We start from the raw sequence: 23,715 nt of genomic DNA on the forward strand, positions 1-23,715 counted from the left end.
ACATCTCTAGGTTCTCTCCTGCCACTTCCATCTCAAAACCCAGTCTGCAGCCTGACTGATTTACTGAAAGAGTTAAGATTTCAGCCATTGTGTCTTTATAGAATTCATAAATTCTTCTCAGATTAATAAATATTGGCTTATTTCTACAATGGACTACTGGATGATAAAGAGAATGAACAACTACATATAATGATATGAATTGATTTTACAAAACATAATGTTGAGCGAGAGAATCCAGACACAAAAGATTACATACTATATGGTTTTATTTATATAAAGTTTAGTAAAAAAAAAACAAAAAATAAACCTATAATACTAAAAGTCAGAAGAGTAGTTACTTTTGACAGTTGGGCTGTAACTGAAGGGTATGCTGTTAACATTCTGATGTCTTGATTTGGAAGTTGCTGGTTACATAAGTATATGTTTGTTTTTTGAAAATCCATTAAGCTATAGCTATACTACTAGTGTGTTTTTTGTAAATTTAAGTAAAAGATAAATAGTACAAATAACAATAACAACTAAAACAGTTCCAGTATCACTTCTTTGAAATTTTTTCTAATTCCTTCAGGCAAACTTTATATCTTGCTTCTTTCACATATACAACATTATTATATTAATCATCATGTTATATTTTATTTATCTAACTAGAGGCCTGGTACATGGATTCGTTCATTGGTGGGATCTCTTGGCCTGGCCTGTGTCCTCTCACAATCCTAGACCCCCTTGGGGGATGTCAGACTGCTGGTTTCCACCTGATCTCCACAGGCAAGGCTGAGGGACCTCGCCAGTGCATGAATCTGTGCTCTGGGACTCTACAATATATTTAAGATCTTGGTTAATCTCTTCCCATCCTTCCCTCTCCCTCCTCCTCTAAGATTCATCAGTCTATTCCATGTTTCCAATGCCTATGCGTTGAGCGTCTGCCTCTTGGTGGTCAGCATGCATCACAGCTACCAGTTGAACAGTCAAATGGTTGCTTAGACTAGAGGCCTGGTGCATGAAAATTCTATATATAGACTAGAGGCCTGGTGCATGAAAATTCATGCACTGGAGGGGGGTTCCTCAGCACATCATGCCCCCTCTCATAGTGCGGGAGCCCTCAGGGTGGGAGGCAACCTGGTGATCAAGGGAAAGCAATGACCCCATCACACCTCTGCTGTTGCCACTGCCAGCAGCACAAGCCTCAGTCAGCCCTGGTTACCTGAGCCTTGGGCGGCCCTGGGTTGGTCCTGGGCAGCTGGGGTCTGACAGATACTGGAGGCAGGTGCTCAGAGTGGTGGGGCCCACCAGGGAGCAGGCCAGGGTTTGCCATGTGCCTGCTGCCCCAGCAGGGCTGAGGAAACTGGGTGCTGCCATCTTGTGGCTGTGGGTGCTGCCATCTTTGAGGTTGTGACAGTCAATTAGCATATTCCCTCCTTATAGGCTATGGGTGCCGCCCTCTTTGAGGGTGGGGCAGTCAATGAGCATATTTCCTCTTTATTAGATGGGAGGACCAGAGGCCCAGTGCACAAAATTTGGGCACTTGGGGGTGGGGGTTCTGGCCTGTGCCATCTTGCAGTCTGGGACCCCTCAGGGGATGTCCGATTGTCAGCTTGTGGCTGGATGGCCTTCTGCTGCTGCAGAGCCTTTTGCTTGAGCTTCAGCAACTGCTGCATGTGCACAGGCTGGGCTATCAGTCTGTCCTGCGAACACCATCAAGTAGGTGAGTCAAGCACGGAGGCAAGCTCACCCTGAGTTCTCTATGCTTCCTTGAGTCACTGACTTATTCCAACTGTCTGCCTTCTACAGAGAACAGCACCAGGATGATGCCTAAGCTGACAGTAGGACATCCATCTCACAGTTCGGGACCCCTCAGGGGATGTAGCAGTGCACTAAGTGGCAGGTGCCAGGGAGGAGCCCGAATTGGGGCTGGATGCCATACTGTTTGTGCCATCCTGGCCTGCTGTGCCTGCTGCCATCACTTGGTAGTGTTGCCATGGAATTGGGAGAGGCTCCCGATGTGGCAGCTATGCTCACCAGCTGTGAGCCCAGCTTCTGGCTGAGTGGCGCTGCCCCTGTGGGAGTGTACTGACCACCAGGGGGAAGCTCCTACATTGAGTGTCTGCCCCTTAGTGGTTAGTGCACATCATAGCAACTGGCTATTCCGGTCATTCCACCATAACAGTCGTTTAGGCTTTTATTATATAGATTCTTTCTATTTACTAACTATAATGTAACTTCCCTGAATGCTAAGATCATAACTTTCTGTCCATGTGTTCTGAGGACCCAGCACAGTGCAGTTAGTGAATATTCATTAATATATGAATGAGGATTTATTAATTTCTATATTATTAGCATTCGGGCCAGAGGGTTCTTTGTTGTAAGGACTGCCTAGTACATTGTAGGATGTTTAGAAGCTTTCCTAGCCTCGGCTAAAAGATGTCAGTAGCACCCTTCCAGTAGTGATAACCAAAAACATAACCAGGCACTGTGAAATAGTCCCTGGGGACCAAAAATGCCCTTCATTGAGAATCATTTACATAAATAAATGTTTCTGTGGAAAAATACAAGCCAAGTGTTACACAACTCACTTCCCAAAAACGTTTGGGCTTGAAATGGTTTGCATGTTAGTGGAGACTAAAAAAATATGCTCTTTTGAGGAAAGTTAAGCTCTGTCAGAAAATGTTTAGAAAATCCTTTAAATTCCTAGATAATAAAATATAACTCACATTAATTGCAGGCCAGAAATTTGTTTTCATTGGAATTCTTATGCAGAAAAATAATTTGTGCCAAATAATTTGCAAATAGAACTGTATATTTGGCATTTTAAAAAATGACTGCTAATAGTAGCTATGTATATTCAGTGTCCTAATTATAAATTATTTTCTAAGGTTTGTTATTTATGAACAAACCATTCATTCTAAAATATTAAGGTTCAATATTTTTCTAACCATAAAGTATTATCATAAATATTCCATAAGAAAAGAATAGTTAGAAAATAAACTATTGTGCATCAGCTATTAAAAAGTCTTGCAAAAGGTTTAAGTAGCTTGTTAGAAAATAATGTGTTTGTATTTTATTAACTTCACTAGAGACCCAATGCACGAAATTCATGCACTGAGGGGAGGGGATCCATCAGCCCAGCCTGCACTCTCATGCAGTCTGGGACCCCTCACTCCTTACCACCTACCAGCTCGCTGCTCCTTAGCATTTAGCTGGCTGCTCTTTAGAGCTGCCACAGAGGTGGGAGAGGCTCCCACAACCGCCACTGTGCTCACCAGCTGTGAGCCAGGCTTCTGGCTGATCAGGGCTCCTCCTGTGGGAGCACACTGACCACTAGGGGGCAGCTCCTGCATTGAGCATCTACCCCCTGGTGGTCAGTGCAAATCATAACAACTGGTCGTTCTGGTCATTCTGTTGTAATGGTTGCTTAGGCTTTTATTATTATGATACCTTTGATTCAGAATGTGTTTTGAGCTTGACCTTGGTTATAAGAGGGCGAGTAATGAAATAACTGAGTACTATTATATTAATGGAACTGAGAAAAGAGGAAACAAATTGGTGTATATTTATGTGTCAAATAATCTAGTAAAAAAATCTATTTTCCTGGCAAGTAATTACTTAAACTTCTCTTTGAAATTAGAATCTGTCTTCAAGAACAGGTAACTGAGCCAAAAGAAAACTGAACAAAGAAAACAGGTATTTTATAAAAGAAAAAACAAAATTGGGAAAATATAAGAAAAATGTTTCAAGTGAGATGGTTTTATTAAGAAACTAAAACCTATACTTATGATGGATTCTTAATTGTGGAAACAATTCTAGCTAATATGTTGAGATTATTGGTGTTTTTTTGTTTTGTTTTGTTTTTTCTTTTTTTTCTTCATAATATAGATTTATTAGGAGTTTTAAAAAGCTAGTAATAAAGGGAAAGATAAATAGCAAAAACCATTTTCCTTCTCCTAAATGAGCATATACTTTTCAGTTAAAATCTCAACTTAAACACTATGTCACATTAAAAAGATCACCATTTTGTGCTCTTATTGAACACCTATGATACATGCTAATTGCTATGATCCTAAAATTCCAACAATAGGAGTAGAATGGAAATTTGAAGATAGACCTTGTTAATAAAATAAGAGTTTCTACAGATTACTTTGTTTTTCAATTAGCAACCATCATGAAAAGCAGAATATCTTAAAAGGCTCTCTCCGTTTTAACCCTCTCACAAGATTGACATTAATTTTAACCAGAGACATTGAGTTAGGATGAGAAAACAAAATAACTTAGATGTTTTTGTTGCCCCCTACCCCCACAAAATATTTGTTTAAGATGTTTATAATGGTACTAGAGGCCCAGTGCATGAAAATTCAGCCTGGCCTGCCCCTTTCACAGTCTGAGAGCCCTTAGGGGCGGGAGGCAGTCCGCCAACAGCGCAAGCCTCTACTGGCCCTGGTTACCTCCTCAGGTGGCCCTGGGCGGCTGGACAGCCTCCACCCAAGGCTTGCCTCTGCTTTGGGCCTGCCCTGAGCAGCTGGACAGCTGATATCTGAGGCTTGCCTGCACCTCAGGCTGGCCCTGGGTGGCTAGGGGACTGAGGGCGGGTCCAGCTGCCCCATATGCCTGCCACCCCCCTGGTAGGTCTGAAAGGACTGGGAGGCTCCGGCATGGCTGAGGAGACTGGGCACTGCCATCTTGGAGCTATGGGCACTGCCATATTTGTGACATGATGATCAATTTGCATAGTCCCTCTTTATTAGATAAGATTATTACCTCTTGACTGCAAAATATATATGCACACATCTACTACAATATGGATTTGTATAAAAAATATTGATTACTGAATATCTGAGATGCTTTAATCCTGCTGATATGAACAGAAAATAACCTCTCTTCCTTCATAAGTATTAAATACTAGAGGCCCAGTGCAAAAATCCGTACACTGGTGTGGTCGCTCAGCCTGGCCTTCACCCTCTCGCAATCCAGGACCCCTGGTGGGATGGGATGTTGGACTGCTGATTTCAGCCCCCAAAGGATGTAGTAGTGTGCCAAGCAGCAGGTGGCTGGGGAAGAGCCCCAGCCGGGGCTGGGCACTCCAGCTCATCATGGCCTTGCTGCACTTGTCACCATTGCTTCCACTAGGTAGTGTTGCCATGAAGGCAGGAGAGGCTCATGCCACTGCAGCAATGCTCACCAGTGTGAGCCTGGCTTCTGGCTGAGCAGCGCTCCTTCCGTGGGAGCATCTTAACTACCAGTGGTCAAATCTTAGCCACCATTGGGCAGCTCCTGCATTGAGCGTCTGTCCTCTGGTGGTCAGTGCGCTTAATAGCGACTGGTTGATGTGTTATTTGGTTGTTTGGTTGCTTAGGGTCCAGCTGCACCGTGTGCCTGCCACCCCCCCCTCCCCTCCCCCCACCCCCCGAGGGTCTGAAAAGACTGAAAGGCTCCGGCAGGGCTGAGGAGACAGGGCGCTGCTATCTTGGGGCTATGGGCACTGCCATATCTGTGACAGCATGATGATCTATTTGCATAGTCCCTCTTTATTAGATAAGATTATTGCCTCTTGATTGCAAAATATATATGCACACATCTACTACGGTAATATGGATTTGAATATATGAAAAATATTGATTATTTTTCATATATTGTAAAAAATCTATATAATAATATATATATTATAAAAAATCTAAAAGTATTCAGAGATAAATACAAAAGGTTTTGAAGTTCTTTGTATTTTATAAATATCTAACAAATGTATTTTACAGGAAATGATTTTGACGTTAAAGACTATTAAATATATAAAAAGGAGCTTTAAGCCAAATAATTTCCATATCTGAGGCAATTAACTTTTCCCTCAATGATCTCTCTCTCACTCTACCACACCTCTTGTGCCACAGGTATAAGGTGTGAGTTTTTGCCAGCAAAACTAAGACATTTGCAGATATAAGAGTAAAGGAGAGAGAAAGAGATTAGGGGATTTAGGATTAGTTATTAGTGCCTGTTACTGTCACTGTCTACGTTAAAAACTGAAGGAGTGAAACTACCTCCATAAAATGTTCATGTAAAGGAAGCTACTACATTTTCCTTTGCAAAGTCCTAAATATGTCCTACTGTTCCTCAGGAGAGAATGGGGGTAGGAGAGAAGAGAAAGAAAAAAGAAAAATTAGATGACAACTTTTTTGTTAGGAGTAGTTATGTACCTATAAAGAATCTCAAGATTGCCAGGAAATTTACAGAATTTTGTTATTAAATTTAAAAAGGACTTGAATACTAATAAGGGAATGATACAGAAATATTGCCTTTTCTGGTTAACTGTCACAAAAACACATTATACAACTCTGTTTTCAATTTAGCATTCCTCAAAATAAAAATAAGATTTCAGAGATCACAAAAAGTATATTTATTATTAATAGACAAATTTAATAGAATGATGCTAATCTTTTAACCCCAGATCTTATACTTTAAAATAGATGCATAATATTTTCTTGCATTAAAAATGTTTTTTTTAGAATGAATACAAGCAAAATCATTAAAAATTATTATTTTTTAAAAAACAAGTTAAATCTGGATGTAATTTTTATTTCAATACATCTTTTTTTATATAAGTATTTTGATCTTTCTGTAGCTGTGCTGTTAAAAACAAATAACTAGAAGGCTATCAGGAAATTTGAGGATAAATAGGTTCCTAAAATTTATTTTAAGTGTAGTACCTTAAAGAGATTCCTTTAGAAAAATTAGTGTGAAACAGTGAGCAATAGGAATAAAGCTTTCTGTTCTCAAATTTAAAGGCACATATTAATTTAAGGACAAATAGATTCTTAGTTCAAATGACTAATTAACCAAATCCATCATAAAACCTAATGAGTATGACTGAACTTTATGACACCAGGAATTCAAGTGAACTTTAGTTGATAGTAAGAATAAATTAAACCCCCAAACGTTTTCAAATAATATATAGTTGTATGTTAGAGTGGAAATCCTTATTGTGCTTGTAATTAGATTAAAAAACAACCTCCTACATATTAGTTATCTATTTACCTATAGCTAATCTTCACTCTTCGACTATAAAATAATAACCCTGGTTTCAGGTAATGATGTTTATTAACAGCTACCAACGAAATCACTAATTTGTCACTGAATGCTCTAGGTTTTAAAATTTAGAGGTTCTTATTGGCATTTAAAATATCACCAGATTCATTCAGCTGTGATGAGGCATTAATATAGAATACATTCTTAATCCTGAATCATTGATGCTTACAAGACGTAAAAGAATGTTCTTATATACAATCACTCTGACTTAGAACATTTTCCCTGAAGAATTAAAATAACAAAATTTTATAGATAGTAGAAATGCAGTTTTTGTTAAATGGTTTTCCCTTCTCTCGGGTTATAAGCTCCTTGAAAGAGAAGCCTTACCTTTGTGTCACAATTCCTAATAGACTACATGGCATAGAGCAAGGCTTTTAAATTAGGTTCTAATATAATAATTGTATGTAACAAAATAACTTCTCTCCTATACATATAGAATCGTACAAGTTTATGTACCACCTTGGCAGAATTGAGAAGACAGACACTCAATTTTCCGTTTTGACAGGTTACATGAGGAACCTTGACTGAGAAAGACTGAATAGAGTAGGTAAAATCACTCAAGAAATTGAGATAAGTGAAAACATTACCTACTAATGGACTGAAAGTCTTCTTTCCCAAATCCATTGTTATTGCATATTTAACTACTCCTGTTTTAAACTCCTTGAAGACAAGAACCAATTTTTCCCAACTTTTGTAATTCCTCTAAGGTCTAGGACACTATGCTACCCAGTTCAATTTAACAAATACTGTGTTTTGACAGTGGATTAAATCAATCTCTCTCTCTCTCTCTCTCTCTCTCTCTCTCTCTCTCTCTCTCTCTCTCTCTCTCTTTCTCTCTCTCTCTCTCTTTTTCATTGCCTAAACCACATCCCCAACTAATTATGTCAGAGGATTGGGCCCAGGAATTTTTATTATTATTATTATTTAGGTTTAAAAAATACTTTTGATTTTTAGAAGGCAGCTATGCTCACCACTATACCACCAACGCGGACTAAAAAATACTTTTGATTTTTAGAAAGAGAGGAAGGGAGAGAGACAAAAACATCCATGTAAGAACCAAACATTGATCGGCTGCCTCCTGCACGCCTATCAGGGTTTGAGTCTGTCACCTGAGCATGTGCTCTGCATGTACGCTGACTGGGAATCAAACTAGCAACTTTTTGGTGCAAGGAACAAAGCCCAACCAACCAAGCCTCACAGGCAAGGGAAGGTCCAGGAATATTTTTAGAAACATCTCTATAGGTAGAAGGCTGGGTATTCAGGATTAAAGATTATGCTATTGAAATAAATTCCTATTCCCATTGCTGGTTTCTGTAAATACACACTGGTTGCCTCATTCAGCCCCATTGTCTTCATTTAAACCTTGCCTTTCAAAAACCTCCCGCTCTTCTCTTTTTAAAAGTCCACATTACTCTGTTTCAAAGACATCATTCTGTCCTGAAGTTGGTATATTTTTTTAATTCAACCCTCTTCAGAATCATTTTGATGTCCTTCAATTATGTGTGTTATTTTACTTCATTCTCCTTTCTAGAATACAGGGTCTTCTGAATTTCACCTGGCCACCTGTAACCTTTCTAAGAGTTTATAATTTATTTTGCTCCTACTGCAATATCTTGAACATATCCATCTTTAGTGTTAATTATGTAGTTTCCCAATGCCTTTGCTATTGAATTCATTTCCTCTTAGACAAAATATTAAAAGTTCTGAGTATACTGTTAGGTAAATACACAAAAGAAGGAGAAGAAAAACAGATGCCTGCATACTAATGTGCATAGCAGCATTATTCCTAATAGCAAAAATATGGTTCAACTGAAGTGTACAGGAGAATGGAAAAGCAAGAGGTGGCACAAACATACAATGGAACAGTAGTCTCAAAAACGAAATTCTAATATATGCTAGAACATAAATCAACCTTGAGAATATTATGTTAAGTATAAGTCAGACTTAGAAGGACAAAAATTGAATGATTCTACTTATATAAGGTACCTAGAATAGGCTAATTAAAAAACAGAAAGTAAAATCAAGATTACCAGAGGCTTTAGGAGAGGTCAATGTGTGTGTGGAGGGATGGGGGGGGGGGGGGCCACAAAGGAAGGACATCTGTAATATATGGATCAGAGTGGAAAGCTACTTTAATCTTAACTACAAAGAAACTATAAATAAATGTATTATTTTTAAAGATGATACTTTTAGTCTTAAATGAAATTAATGGGAGTGATTTGTCTTCATGATTCCCTGGAAATATTAGAAAAAAATAAGTAAATAAGTTAGGAAATAAATTTGATATATTTAAAATTATTAAAATATCCTATACATAGGGAATAAAAAGTACATAATACATGATGTGAAAAGGCAGAGCTAACAAATGACTTAGAAAAAAATCTATTCCTAAGTAAAGAGAAAAATGTAAAGTTGTATAAAAAAGCTAAAAGGATGGTGGAAAATGAGTTTAAAAGGCAGTTTAAGAGTAAATTGGACTATACTGTTAAAAAGCGGAGCATTTTTCTATTTTTAAAATATGTTTGGACAATATGTAGCCAACACTTTTCTTGGAAATAAAACCTGATCAGGATTGCAAGACAACAGAGGAACAATGCCAGTGATTTATCAGATGTAGAGAAGTATAAAGGAGGTAATACAGCAAGTTTCAAGGCTGAGTACATAGGAGATGAATGTAACATCTCAAGTTAATTAATGGGGCAGCCATTTACAGCAAATAGTTATAGGAGACAGTCAAGTAAATTCAATCAGCAGTCCAACTTAGTGGCAGAAGGCAAGTGGAGATTTGCAGCAGAAGTGCTAAACAATCTGAATCTATATATATCACAAGCATAGATTGTGCAGGGCAAGATCAAGCAGGCAGATGGCACAGGAGGGCCTATAGACAATGCTGAGCAGTCTAAAATGCTAAAACAGCAAATGGCTATGAGAGTAACAGGCCATTTGCTGCTGGACAAAGCATTAGTGAGTAAAGAATGCAAATCAATCAGCAGATGAGTAAAGAGGGGCAAAAAAAAAAAATAGAGAAAAAAAATCAAAGGCTGTCAAAGCAGGAAGACAGAATAGCAGAGAGGCAATGACAGATCATCAGAAGCAGTTAGGTAGGGAAGTGAAAAGCTGTCAGCAGGGGAACAAAACACCATTCAGGAAAAAAAAAAAAAAATGAGACAGAGTGAAGCAATCTCTTAAATTTGGTGTCTTCCATCTAGGAAACAGTCACGAGTAAACCGCATATGAGAATCCACAAGAGAACAGCACACAAATGGAAATAGCCAATGGATCTGAACTCTATTGCCCAGGGATACAGAGTGACCCTAGAACATAGATACATACAATCCACGAGAAAATTAAATAGATGGGAAAATGGGTTGAAGCATTTTTATAACAACAAAAAAAACCAAAACACTAAAAATTATTAATCTGGAAATGATTGGCTGGGATTGAAGTCTTCGCTTACCCCTTTCTGGAGCCCACAAAATGGGAATGTTGGGACTTTCTGCAGCAGAAAAACAGAAGAGAAAAGGGATTTCTGACTCCCAGTTTGAGGAAAGCAGATAAAATTTAGGGCTGTATGAACTGGTTCACAGAAATAAGAACCAGCCTGAACCTTCTTCCTTCCTCAGAATCAAGCCATTTCTGAGGTTTGAGAAAGGTTTAGGAAGCCCTCACCCCATCATTTCCCACAACCACCCCTTTCACACTTACCTCCAGTGCAAACAGTTTCCAGCAAGGAGGTACTTGGGAAAATTCACTCCCATGTTTACACCATGCCAAAATTTGAGGATGGCCTAGTAATGGTACTTCCTGTGTAGGTCAGATTTCTGACTCAGTGGGATCCCTTCCACCCTTTGTGTGTGAGCAGATGGGACAGGTTATTAGAAGCTACCTAGCTCTTTGAAAGTGAATGAGAAAAGAAGCAGAGGCAGTAATACCAATAAAGAAATAGTAATACTAATCAATACCTTGATGAGCTCATCAATTGTCATGGGCTTTAATTTTATTAAGATCTTTATGACTCTAAAAAATAACATCTCTAGCCAAGACTTTTACTCTGAATTCCAAATGCAAATATCTAACAGCCAACTTAACATCTCAACTTAGATATCTTAAAGGCAGTTCAAGTTTCCATGATCAAAGTAAAACTCCTGATCTTCCTCCTTAAACGTACTCTTCCCACAGTCTTATCCATTTCAGTAAATGGCAACTCCATCCTTCCAATTGCCAATTTTTTTACTCCATCTGTTATCTCTACCTTAAAAATGTATCAATAATGTATTTTCCACTACCTCCACTTCTATCACTTGTCTAAGTCACTATAATTTTTCACCTGAATTATTTTAATAGCCTCTTAAATGGTTTCCCAGTTAAAATATAAGTCAAATCATGCCACACCTCCGTTCAAAACTCTCCATTATGCTAAGGGTGACATCCATGGTTTATTCCCTATCCTATTTTGGATGTTTAGTCAAATGCCACCTAATCAACAAAGCCTTCCTTGATGGCCTTCTTTAAAATTACAATTCTCTTTCCTGCATGCACAACCTATCCACTTTCACTGGTATATTTTTATCCATATTACTTATCATTATCTCTAATATTACACTTGTTACTTGTTTACTATACTTGTGTCACCCCATTAAAATGTGAATTCCAAAGAGGCAGGGACTTTTGACTTCTTTGATTATTGCTGTATTTCCAATACCTTGAATAGTACTTGGCATATATTGTACAATAGGCATTCAGGACATATTTGAGACTGTGAAGTGTTAATTTCTTATGGGGTATCTCCTTTCTCTGTTTTAAATTCTCAGAACATTCTTGTGAAAGCTCAAAAACTATGGGCTTTTAATTAACAGAGCATATGCTAATATACTACAGAACAGGGGTGTTCTAAAATAGGGTTAGCAAACCACAGCCAATGGGACAAATCCTGCTTTTTTATTTTTATTTTTTTGGCATGGCCTACCATCTTAGAGTGATCTTTATATTTTTTAATGATTGAAAAAAAGCAAAAGAAAAGTATTTCATGACATGTAAAAACTATATGAAATCCAATTCCAGTGTCTATAAATAAAATTTTATTGGGGTAGAACAATGCACATTCATTTATATCATCTTATGGTGGATTTTGTGCTACAGGGCTGGCAAAGGTAAATAGTTATGAGAGAGACCATACATTTCACAAAGTCTAAAATATTTACTATAGAGACCTCTAAAGAATAAGTTTGCTGACCTCCATTCTAAGGTATTTTTTGTTTTGTTTAGAAGGCAAAGAGTAGTAACTAAAGTTTGAACAAAGATAAACTGAGCATCATTGTGAATACTGTTGTTATTGTTGCTCAAGATAAACATGAAAGCAAATACTAAGATTTGTTTTCAATCCTATATAATAAAAGCCTAGATGGCATTGCACATCATCACAAGATGGCTGCCACAAAATGGCCACCCTCATAGTGTCACAAGATGGCTGCCACAAGATGGCCAGTAGAGAAGGGCAGTTGTGGGTGATCAGGCCAACAGGGGAGGGCAGTTGGGGGTAAACAGGACATCAAAGGAATTAAGTTGTGGGTGATTAGGCTGGCAGGGGAGGGCAGTTGGTGGTGACCAGGCAAGCAGGGGAGGGCAGTTGGGGGTGAGATCAGGCCTGCAGGGGAGGGCAGTTGTGGGCAATTGGATCAACAGGGAGGGAAATTGAGGAGATTAGGCCAGCAGATGGGCGCCAATCAGGCTGGCAGGGGAGTGGTTAGAGAGTGATCAGGCTGGTAAGTAGGAGTGGTTAGGGACAATCAGGCAGGCAGGCAGGGTAGCAGTTAGGAGCCAGCAGTCTCAGATTGTGAGAGGGATGTCCAACTGCCAGTTTAGGCCCTATCCCTGTGGGCCTAAACCATCAGTCGAACATCCCCCAAGGGATCCAAGATTGGAGAGGGTGCAGGCTGGGCTGAGGGATCACCCTGCTCAAATTTCATGCACTGAGCCTCTAGTATTACATAAAAGCATCCTTCATTTCTCAAAAATATTATTTTTTTAAAATATATTTTATTTATTTATTTTTACAAAGAGGAAGGGAGAGGGTTAGAGAGTCAGAAACATTGATGTGAAAGAAACATCAGCTGCCGCCTGTACACCTCCTACTGGGGATGTGCCTGCAACCAAGGTACATGGCCTTGACCAGAATCGAACCTGGGACCCTTCAGTCCACAGACTGATGCTCTATCCACTGAGCCAAACCAGTTAGGGCATTTCTCTAAATATTATTTAATACTAGAAGCTCAGTGCACAAATTTGTGCACCAGTGGGGTCCCTCGGTTTGGCCTGAGGGATCGGGCCAAAACCAGCTCTCTGACATCCCGCAAGGGGTTCCCGATTGCAAGAGGGCACAGACCAGCCTGAGGGACCCCACCGTTTCACGATTGGGGCAGGGGAAGGACACGGGAGGTTGACCAGCTAGGGAGGAACTGCAGGAGAGATCCAGGGCATGCCCAGCCCTTCTTGTTCAGACCCGACTGGCCGGACCCCAGCAGCAAGCTAACCTACAGGTCAGAGCTTCTAACCCCTGGTGGTCAGTGCACACAATAGCAAGCAGTTGAGTGGCCTTAGTATATCATCAGCTTATTATGCTTTGATTGGTTGAATAGCCAATCTGACTACTGGACACTTAGCACTTAGCATATTAGGCTTTTATTATATAGGAGGATTGATGATGATATTTATTAATCTATCCACTACACAGAGACACCCTATTTTAAGTGCAGTATAGAAAAGTCATAAAAATGGCAAAAAGAGAGGATGTGAAGGAGGAAAGTAAATAGGGCCCACAAATAGATCACATATCAAAGTATCATAATTAACTAAACCTCTTAAGTACTCTATTTAACGATAGTGGGAAATTGGCATCATGTGAATCGTGAATGTCTTTTGAACTGAATCAATGGTGCTATAAAGATAAAGTGAATTCATGATAATAGAGGTCTCCTATGCAATGTAGTCTTAGATCAAGCAACAGCCACATTTTAGTAAGATTCCATTATATTTATATAATATTCAAAGCTAACAACTATCTTCTCATTGGCTCAAAAGCATACATTTTACAGAGAAGTATTTTTAAAATTTGCAAAATCCTATTTGAAATCACCTTCTAGTCAAAACTCACTTATCTTCTCAGTACATAAAGTTTTATCCTGATAATTATCACATGAAAGGATATTATATCATGCTGTAATCAAACTATGGAAAGTGGAGAGGTAGGTGAGGGGATTATTCCAATGATATCCATCACTACAATGCTATCTTTAATCTTCATAGAGTTGTGTAATTTATTTCCTCTTATATCACCTGGTTCTTCCAGCACAATCAACTGCTTCTTCTGCATTATTACCTTTGACCTTCGGTATCTCTCTCAGGGAAACTGATGACAATGCATTTTCAGACATCATAGTTCCAAAAGCTTTACTGCTTCTTTCTTCTCAGCATCTTTTGAAGGAATCTGGATTCTTCCTGTAAGTTCTCATCATCGTGCCTGTCATGTATGATTATCTGTAACAGTTATCCCTCCATTGGACATCTGTCATCCATTCTTTAATAGTAGTTAGGTTCTTTCCAAGTTCCAATATGAGGAAGTAATACTTGCAAAATTATTAGAATGATCCCAAGTAGTTTATTTTGTTATATGAATCCACTTTCTGACTCTCTATTATTAGTTCCATGTTTCCTTTTTTGGCAGGCAATAACAAAGTTACAAATATTCTGTCCTTCTAATACAGTGATATCATTCTAAGAAACTCAGAGGATTTGACATATAAATCTATTTGTTGTCATATTACTACATTTTGTGTGAAAAGCAACATTAATTCCACTGTATACAGGAAACTCTAACATAGGAGATGAGTACACATTCTTTCAGACAATAATAAGGCATATCCTGAAATTTTCATTCCTAAAAATCTATCTCTAGATAAATATGCTTTACCACTTGTATTTGCAATTTATTTAATGATATTAATTTTCAATGCCTTAGCACATAATCTGCAAAACTGAAGTATTCAGTTGCCAGCCTCTATTCATTTTACAAGAGTATGCTTATGAGGGAGAGCTGGACAGGTGATTTCAAAATTTTATCACTTTGACAGATTTAAGATGAAAAAAATCAATATTTAGCATGTCATCACTATTTCTTTTTACTTCTTCACAAACACACTGTTGTAAACTTTAAGTCCTTATCTTGCTGGGTTTTTTTCCCCCAGAGAAAAATTCTTTCAATATTTACTCAACTATTATCTACTTACTTTTTAAGCTAATGCTCTTTCTACTCATATTGCAGATAATAGCAAATATTTCTGTAGCAAAGTTTTTAGTGTCATACTTACATTAATTCACAACCTACCCATGAAGTAAGTATTCTTACTCTCTCCATTTTACATGTAAAAAATAGGTATAGAAAATTAGTAAAGTTGTATAAAGTTGCACACTAGGAAATGGTGAATCTAGTATTCAAACCTGTATGCTTTTAATCACTATGTTATGTTACCTCTTATATGGTTAAATGGGCAACACCACTTTTCTAGTAATAGTTCTATTTAGACATAAATTTTGTCATAATAAATAAACTTGTATTTTACTGATATGACCTCTCTTCACCAAACAGGTCCCAAAAAAGCTGAGATTACATATTATGGTACAGTGTAGGCATGCAATTAAGAAATATACTTAAGGGGAAATAGACGAAATTTTACTTAGGGATTTTTTATATATGAAATTAGTTTCTGTCTTATACTCAAAATTATAAAATTCTGACCTTGAGTTGCAATGTGCTTTACTCTTTTTAGTGTGGCTATGTGGAATGGGAACCTTTCAACATAATAGTTTAAAATGCAATGTCACTTATTGTCCTAATTACTTCATCTAAATGATTTCCACTGGTACAATTGTACTACAAAGTTTAATATATATTGTACTAGTACAATATATATTAAACTTTGTAGTACAATATATATTAAACTTTATAATATATAATATATATTATACTAGTACAATATATATTAAACTTTGTAGTACAATTGTACCAATGGAAATAATATATATATATATATATATATATATATATATATATATATATATATATATATATATATGATTTCAGAGAAGAAAGGAGAGGAAGAGAGAAATAGAAGCATAGATGATGAGAGACAATCTTTGATTGGTTGCCTCCTGCATGCTCCCTACTGGGAATTGAGCCCACAACCTGGGTATGTGCCCTGATTGGGAATCAAACCTTGACCTCCTGGTTCATAGATCGACAGTCAACTGCTAAGCCACACTGACCAGGCAGGAGATTTTCTTTTTAATGAATAAATAAAATAGGGGGTGAATGTCTTAGGAAAGTCTGTAGCTAGTGAAAAATAAAATGAGTGCAAAAATAATACTCAAGTAAGTGGTCCTAAAAGGGAAATGTAATATTTATCTTCAAATATTTGAATTGTCATGCAAAAGAGGACTTTAACTTCTTTTGTACATTGCAAAGGTACAATAGAATTAGAACTACTAGGTAGAAATTATAAGACATCAGGTTTCAATTTGATATGTTTGGACTTTCAACGAATTAGAGTTCCACAAAACAAATTCCCAGATGAAAGAAATAGTGATAGAGATGTTGAGGCAAAGGCTAAGTACAATGATAAAAAGGAAATGGTAGGACTTTGAATATAGCATCTTCTCAGACTCTGAGAAATTATGATTCCTCTATTATGTTATTTGTAATTTTACATAAAATAAGCTAACTCAAGATTCAATGTTGACAAAATCTACAAGAATATATTTCTTGACTGTCTTAATTGTAAGATTAGTATTAACTGAAAGGTTTCCAAAGGACAGATCAAAATTGGAACTTGATTCTTCACAGCACTTTAAGTTTTATTCACAAATAACTATATTTGTAGGTTACAAAAGGAAAAAACACACACCAAACAAGGATCAAAAAATAATCATCAAAAAGAAAGATGTTAGATCTTCTGAGGAATGTATTGATATGCATTTGAATAAATGCCAATTCTGAAAAGGATCTATTTTTAGAGAGATTTGATGGCAGGATTTTACTATGTGAACTGGCTGATAGTAGACTTAAGAATTATGGTTCCTAAGGAATCTCTGAATAATGACAGTTGCTATTTTTCATCTCTACAGATGGTACTACTCTAGTTGTTCTAAGAGATTTAAATAACATAGGTCCATTCTGCTGCTTTTGGATGAAATGTCCTGTAAATATCAATTAAATCCATCAGATCTAGTGTGTTATTTAAGGTTTTTGTTTCCTTGTTGATTTTTTTATCTGGAAGATCTATCCATTGATGACAATGGGGTGATAAATTTCCCTACTATGACTATATTGATGTGGATCTCTCCCCTAAAGTCCACTAAGTTTTTAAAAAAATGTATTTAGGTGCTTCTATATCCTACCTAATAAAAGAGTAATATGCAAATTAACCATCACTCCTTTCCATAAGACACATCCACCAGCCAATCAGAGCATGTATGCAAATTAACCCCAACCAAGATGGCTGCAGCCACAGAGGCTTGGGTTTCTCTGGCAATGGAAGAAGCCAAGCTTTTTGCCTGCCCTAGCAGGCCTAAGCCTCTACTCCAGGCTACAAGATTTCAATTATAGAAGGTAAAGAAATCCAAACAGGATTTCTGCCACTACAGAATGAGCAGGAGGCTTGGCTTCGCTCCAAGCTACAAAGTTTCGATTGTAGAAAGTAAATAAATGCCAGATACCAGGGCCTCTGCTTGCGTAGCTGGGGGGCGTGGACGGCCTGCAAAACCACCACAGGCCCCTCACTCAGGCTGCTCCATGCCCCATGGGAACTCTCACTCTGATCCAGGACACCCTTCAGGGCAAACCAGCTGGCCCCCAACAGTGCACCAGGCCTTTATCCTATCTAATAAAAGAGTAATATGCAGATTGACCATCACTCCAACACATAATATGGTTGCCCCCATGTGGTCAAAGATTCTGCCCCTATGTGGACACAAGATGGCCACCACAAGATGGCCAGCAGGGGAGGGCAGATGGGAGGGACCAGACCTGCAAGGGAAGGCAGTTGTGGGTGATTAAGCAAGTAGGGGAGGGCAGTTGGGAGGCACCACGCCTGCAAGGGAGGGCAGTTGAAAGGGACCAGGCCTGCAAGGGAGGGCAGTTGAAAGGGACCAGGCCTGCAAGGGAGGGCAGTTGAAGGTGATCAACCTTGCAGGAGAGGGCAGTTAGGGGTGGCCAGGCTGGCAGAGGAAGGAAGTTGGGCGCAAACGGGCTGGCAGGGAAGCAGTTAGACATCAATCAGGCTGGCATGGGAGTGGTTATTGGATGATCAGACTGGCAGGCAGAAGCAGTTAGGGGCAACCCGGAAGGCAGGCAGGTGAGCAGTTGGGAGCCAGTAGTCCTGGATTGTGAGAGGGATGTCTGACTGCCCGTTTAGGCCCGATCCCATTGGGCAGTTGGACATCCCTGGAGGAGTCCAAGATTGGAAATGGTGCAGGCTGGGCTGAGGGACAACTCCCCGCTCCTGCCCCCATGCACAAATTTCATGCACCGGGCCTCTAGTATGTTTATAGGGTTATATCTTCTTGTTGGATCAATCCCTTTAGTATTATATACTGACTGTCTTTGTCTCTTGTTTTGTCCTTTGTTTGAAATCTATTTTATAAGAAATAAGTACTGCTACCCCAGGTTTTTTTCATTTCAATTTATATGGAATATTTTTTTTTCATCCTTTAACTTTCAGCCTGTGTGAATATTTTGTTCTGAGGTGGGTCTCTTGTAGACAGCATATATATAGGTCGTGGGGTTTTCTTCTGATCTGACTGGGAATCAAACCAGCAACCACTGGGTAAATGGGATGACACCCAATCAACTGAGGGACACAAGCTGGGCAGGGTTGTGCTTCCTTATCCATTCAGCTACCCTAGGTCTTTTGACTGGGCATTAAAAAGCAGGCAGGTGAGCAGTTGTGAGCCAGTAGTCCTGGATTGTGAGAAGGATGTCTGACTGCCCGTTTAATAAATAAATAATAAGTAAATAGATAGATAGATGATAGAAAAATAGATAACAAAGGTCTAGTTTATCCATTTTTCTATGTAAAGTGAATTCTCTTCTTTCGCCAGGAATATTTTCTTAATATTATCTTTCTCTGTAGCTTGATAAACATTTCCCCTTCTTCCTTTCTCCTATCAGTAATATCTTCTTGTCTCCTAATCTAAATACTTTTCCTCCCTCAATTTTAGCTAAAATTCTACTTAATAAAAATTTCCCTGAATACTCAATTCTCTCTTAATCTTTCCCTTTTAAGAAATCTTTGCCCGAATTGGCTGAACATTTCCAGTACTAGGTTTATACTGTCTTCATTTGTCAGCCAAGTGTTTATTTTAGGAGAACATTTATTTGCTCAATAAAACCCAAAGTGCTTGATAAATGGAACAAAGACTGAAAATGTTTTTAGCAAACAGGTAGTTCATAAGTGTGACTATATAATATTAACAGCTTTTCAATGGATAATGCAAGTAATTATAAACCCCAAAATAAAGTGGACTATTACAAAAATGTTACCCTGAATATTACATACCTGAGTGGTTTAAAACCACATCCCTATAATTTTAAACTACAGAAGCATTAGAAACTGAAAACAAAATAAATTTGTTTAGGTAGAATATCAGGAGGTATAATTCAACTGCACTAACAATCTATATTTTTCATATCATATAGATTCTAGAAATTCTTACTACTGTTCCTTTGCCCTACGCCTTAAATAGCTAATGGGAAAATGTTGACTTACATTTTATTATTATATTTTTAATATATTATTATTGATTCCACAGAGAAAGGGATAGAGAGAAATAGAAATATCAATGATGAGAGAGAATCACTGACCAGCTGCCTCCTGTATGCCCCCAACTGGGGATTGAACATGTACCTGGGTATGTGCTATGACTGGAAATCGAACTGCCACCACCTGCTTTATAGGCAAAAGCTCAACCACTGAGGCACACTGGCCAGGCCATATTTATTTTTTATACATATCTACCAGGTATTTTAGTAGCTCTAGATACCAGAAGTACCATAGTAAATAGCAGAACTATTTGGGGCTACCATGTCTAATTAGAGGTAACAGGTAATAATATTAATAAACGAGAAAGAAAAAGGTAAAGAAAAAAAATGTTTATCAAGCACCTACAAAGGTGCTTTGCATTATATGAAGTCCTTTTACATGCATTATTATCAGTAGCTTGGATTACTTTGGGCAAGTCAAATGAATTAATCAGTATTTCCATCTTTAAAACAAATATAACAATAGTACTTGCCTCTAATGGGTATTTTTTTGAAGGCTAAATGAATTAACATATGCTTTAAAACAGCACCTGACACATAGTAAATACTATATGCAAGTGTTAGTTATTATTATTGGATACTTTTATTATCTCAATTATTAGAAAAATAACCTTGAAAGGTAGCAATTAGCTAATTTAGCAGATAGGAAAATTGAAACTTGAATAGGTTAATTTGCCTTAATTTCATAGTTTAGTGATAGAATTGAAATTTCAAATTCAAGTATGTCTGACTCTTGATTTAGTGTTCCCACTGATAATATCATATTGCATCTGAAACTGTTTAAACAAAGATAAGACATAGAAACGTATTTCCCATGTTCAGGACCATTTCATAAAAATTATAGGATGACCTCTGTAAAGTGGCATAAAATATAACTTTTTCTGTCCATAGAGTAGTGGTATAGTTTATTAAATCTAGTTTTAAATATTTCAAGTGTTTTTGCTATGCTTCTGCTATAATGTAGGAGAGTTTCTTGTATTCTTCTCTGTTATCAATTTATACAAATTGCATATTGTCAAGTTATTCTATTGATGCAGAACAATTTTAAGATACAGAACAATTTTAAGATACTCAAAATCCTAGCTCAATACGGTTATTTTTAGTTTTACTATGTGTAACAAGTATTTTATTTTAATCAGAACAATTGTAGAACTAGAAAATAAATATTCATAGAGTTCTAGAATACCAGTATATGATATTTTGCTAGGGAAGTAATCATGTTTTCTAACCAATTCTGATATCTACTTAAAAAACAACTATTTATTTTAAATTACCAATGTTAGAGGTCAAATTTTTACAAAAAATATTACTGACTGTATTTACTATGTTTTACTTACTTTCCTGTGACTATTTTGTAACTGCCAGTTTATGCTTCTTAGTCCCTTCACCTCAATATTGTAATAACCATGTATGGTGCCAGTTGGGTATGAAAATATTGAGGGGGAACACTAAGCTGTACACCTGAAACCAATCCTATATAATAAAAGGTTAATATGTAAATCAACTGAACAGTGGAATGACCGGTTGCTATAACATGCACTGACCACTAGGGGACAGATGCTCAACACAGAGATGCCCCTGGAGGTCAGTGTGCTCCCATAGGGGGAGCACTGCTCAGCCAGAACCTGGGCTCAAGGGTGGCGAGAGCCTCTCCTTCCTCTGTCACAGTCATACATCCTCCAAGGGCTCCTGGACTGCGAGAGGGCACAGGCTGGCTGAGGCATCCCCCTCCCTAGCCTCCAGTGCATGAATTTCATGCTCTGGTCCTCTAGTACAAAATAAAATTGAAAGAAAAAAATTATTTCAAACACAGAAATTATTCAGCATGGTGTTTTTACTATGCTTCTGCTATAATGTAGGAGAGTTTTTCCGATTGCTGAAATGTCAAATGTTAACTTTTAGGTGAAGTTGTTAAATAACAATTTTCACCTGTTTCCACAAGAGTCACCAATTGAAAATCATTACCATATAGTCAGTAAGTTAGGGCAATTATGTCTCCTTCCTTTTACTTTCACAGAATTCTTGTTTTTGAAGGATTATAATGTAAGGGGAAAAAATAGTTAATGACTGCATGAAATACCTGACTTATAGTACCACTCACACTTACACTTATTAAATATATATATTGTATTTGGACAAATTGATTATAAAAATTGTATAAAATAAAGAAATTTTCTGGGATTAAAAAAAATTCTTAATAGCCTAAGTGGAAAAACATTTATAGAAGAGCTGAGATAGTAATTTGTTCCAAAGAAATATAAATATTACAGGCTATTACAGAATATACCTTCCGGAATTCATAATCTTTTCCTAGAAATTAGTACTTGGTATCATCCATTCTACCCTCTTCAGTACTGATCATTTTGTCAGATGCCTCTTCACTTACATGATGAACCATAAGGACCCTTTTAAATGAATATCCCTTATATCAAATCTATAGTTTTCTGAAATTTTTGCTATTCTTACTTTTGTTTATTTCATTATTACCAATTATATCAGGACATGTTAGGAGTAATTGCTAAGAACAACAATCAGAAATATTTTGAGTGAGATTTTATTTAATGTATTATAAATATATTAACTGGACCAATTTTAAAAGTTAAACATTTTATATATTATTTATTTATTTATTTATTTAAAATGGAATTTATTGGGGTGACACTGGTTGACAAAATTACTTATGTTTCAGGTGCACAATACCACAACACATCATGTGTACACTGTATTGTGTTTTCACCATCCCAAGTCAAGTTTCCATCCATTACCATTTATCTTCCATAGAATAAGGGATCTTTTATTTTTGTTCTGATATATTGTCTATTAAGACAATGGGGCAATACATTTCCTTAATTCAGAAAAATGTTCTTTTTTTCCCTTTGTTGCTCCTTCTAAAATTAAAAATTTAAAAAATGAAGCTCAAGAACATTTCAGTTTACTAAAGAGAAAAGGTAAAAATCAAGAAAATCAATTAAAAATCAATTTAAAAAATAAAAAAAAATTTTGAGTAAAGATGACTTACTGCCATCACCTAACAGAACAGGGGTTGGCAAACTTTATCTGCAAAGGGCCAGATATTAAATATTTTAGACCTTGCAGGCTATACAATTTGGTTGCAACTACTCAGCTCTGCTTTTGTAGATTTTGGCAATATATAAATGAATTAATGTGGCTGTGTTCAAATAAAATTTCATCTATGGAAACTGGAACTTGAATTCAAATAATTTTCATGTGTTACAAAAATATTCTCCTTTTGATTTTCCTCCCACTCATTTAAAAATGCAAAATCTATTGATTAGCTCACAAGTGTCATACAAAAAAAGAGGACAGATTGGATTTGGCATCAGGCCATAATTTGTCAACCCCTGTGATAGATTAAGAATTTCTTGAGGATAGGGACCTGCCTTATTCATTTTTTAACTCTAGTAACCTGTATTGCACTGAATACATATTAAGAATTAAAAATACCAAACTCATCTGATGAATGAATGAGTAGATGAAACCTAAAATGTATTCTGGATTTTTACTCTTAATTTATGATCAAAACAATACATTAGTATACAATCTTTGATTTTGGTGTGGCCTATTACTCTAAAAATGATGAAAGTTATTTTTACACTGTAAGTAGCTTAATATTTTCTAATTTATAATAACACATTAAACATTACTTTGTAATTATATAGGTCTTTTAATGCTACTTAAACTTTTATTCCCTTCTCGAATTTATGTCTAAAGAGCTTTCACTTCACCTCACATATATATCCTTAATTATACTTCTACTT

The 23,715-nt window shown here is 37.0% G+C and overlaps 1 protein-coding gene across 18 annotated transcripts in view; it reads right to left on the reverse strand.

Moving 5' to 3' along the window:
* Positions 1-23,715, reverse strand: part of GPHN (gephyrin) — a 349,286-nt gene that overhangs the window by 200,397 nt on the left and 125,174 nt on the right. For 10 of the 18 annotated variants that reach the window (XM_084866489.1, XM_084866483.1, XM_084866496.1 and 7 more), the window contains exon 5: positions 10,523-10,561. The exons of the other annotated variants lie outside the window; for them this stretch is intronic. In XM_084866489.1, coding sequence (XP_084722615.1) covers positions 10,523-10,561 — 39 coding nt within the window. The remainder of the gene's footprint in view (positions 1-10,522; positions 10,562-23,715) is intronic. 18 annotated transcript variants of the gene reach the window in all.

The sequence above is a fragment of the Pipistrellus hanaki genome, assembly GCF_964339955.1.
Source record: "Pipistrellus hanaki genome assembly, chromosome: 1".
NCBI classification, from domain to species: domain Eukaryota; kingdom Metazoa; phylum Chordata; class Mammalia; order Chiroptera; family Vespertilionidae; genus Pipistrellus; species Pipistrellus hanaki.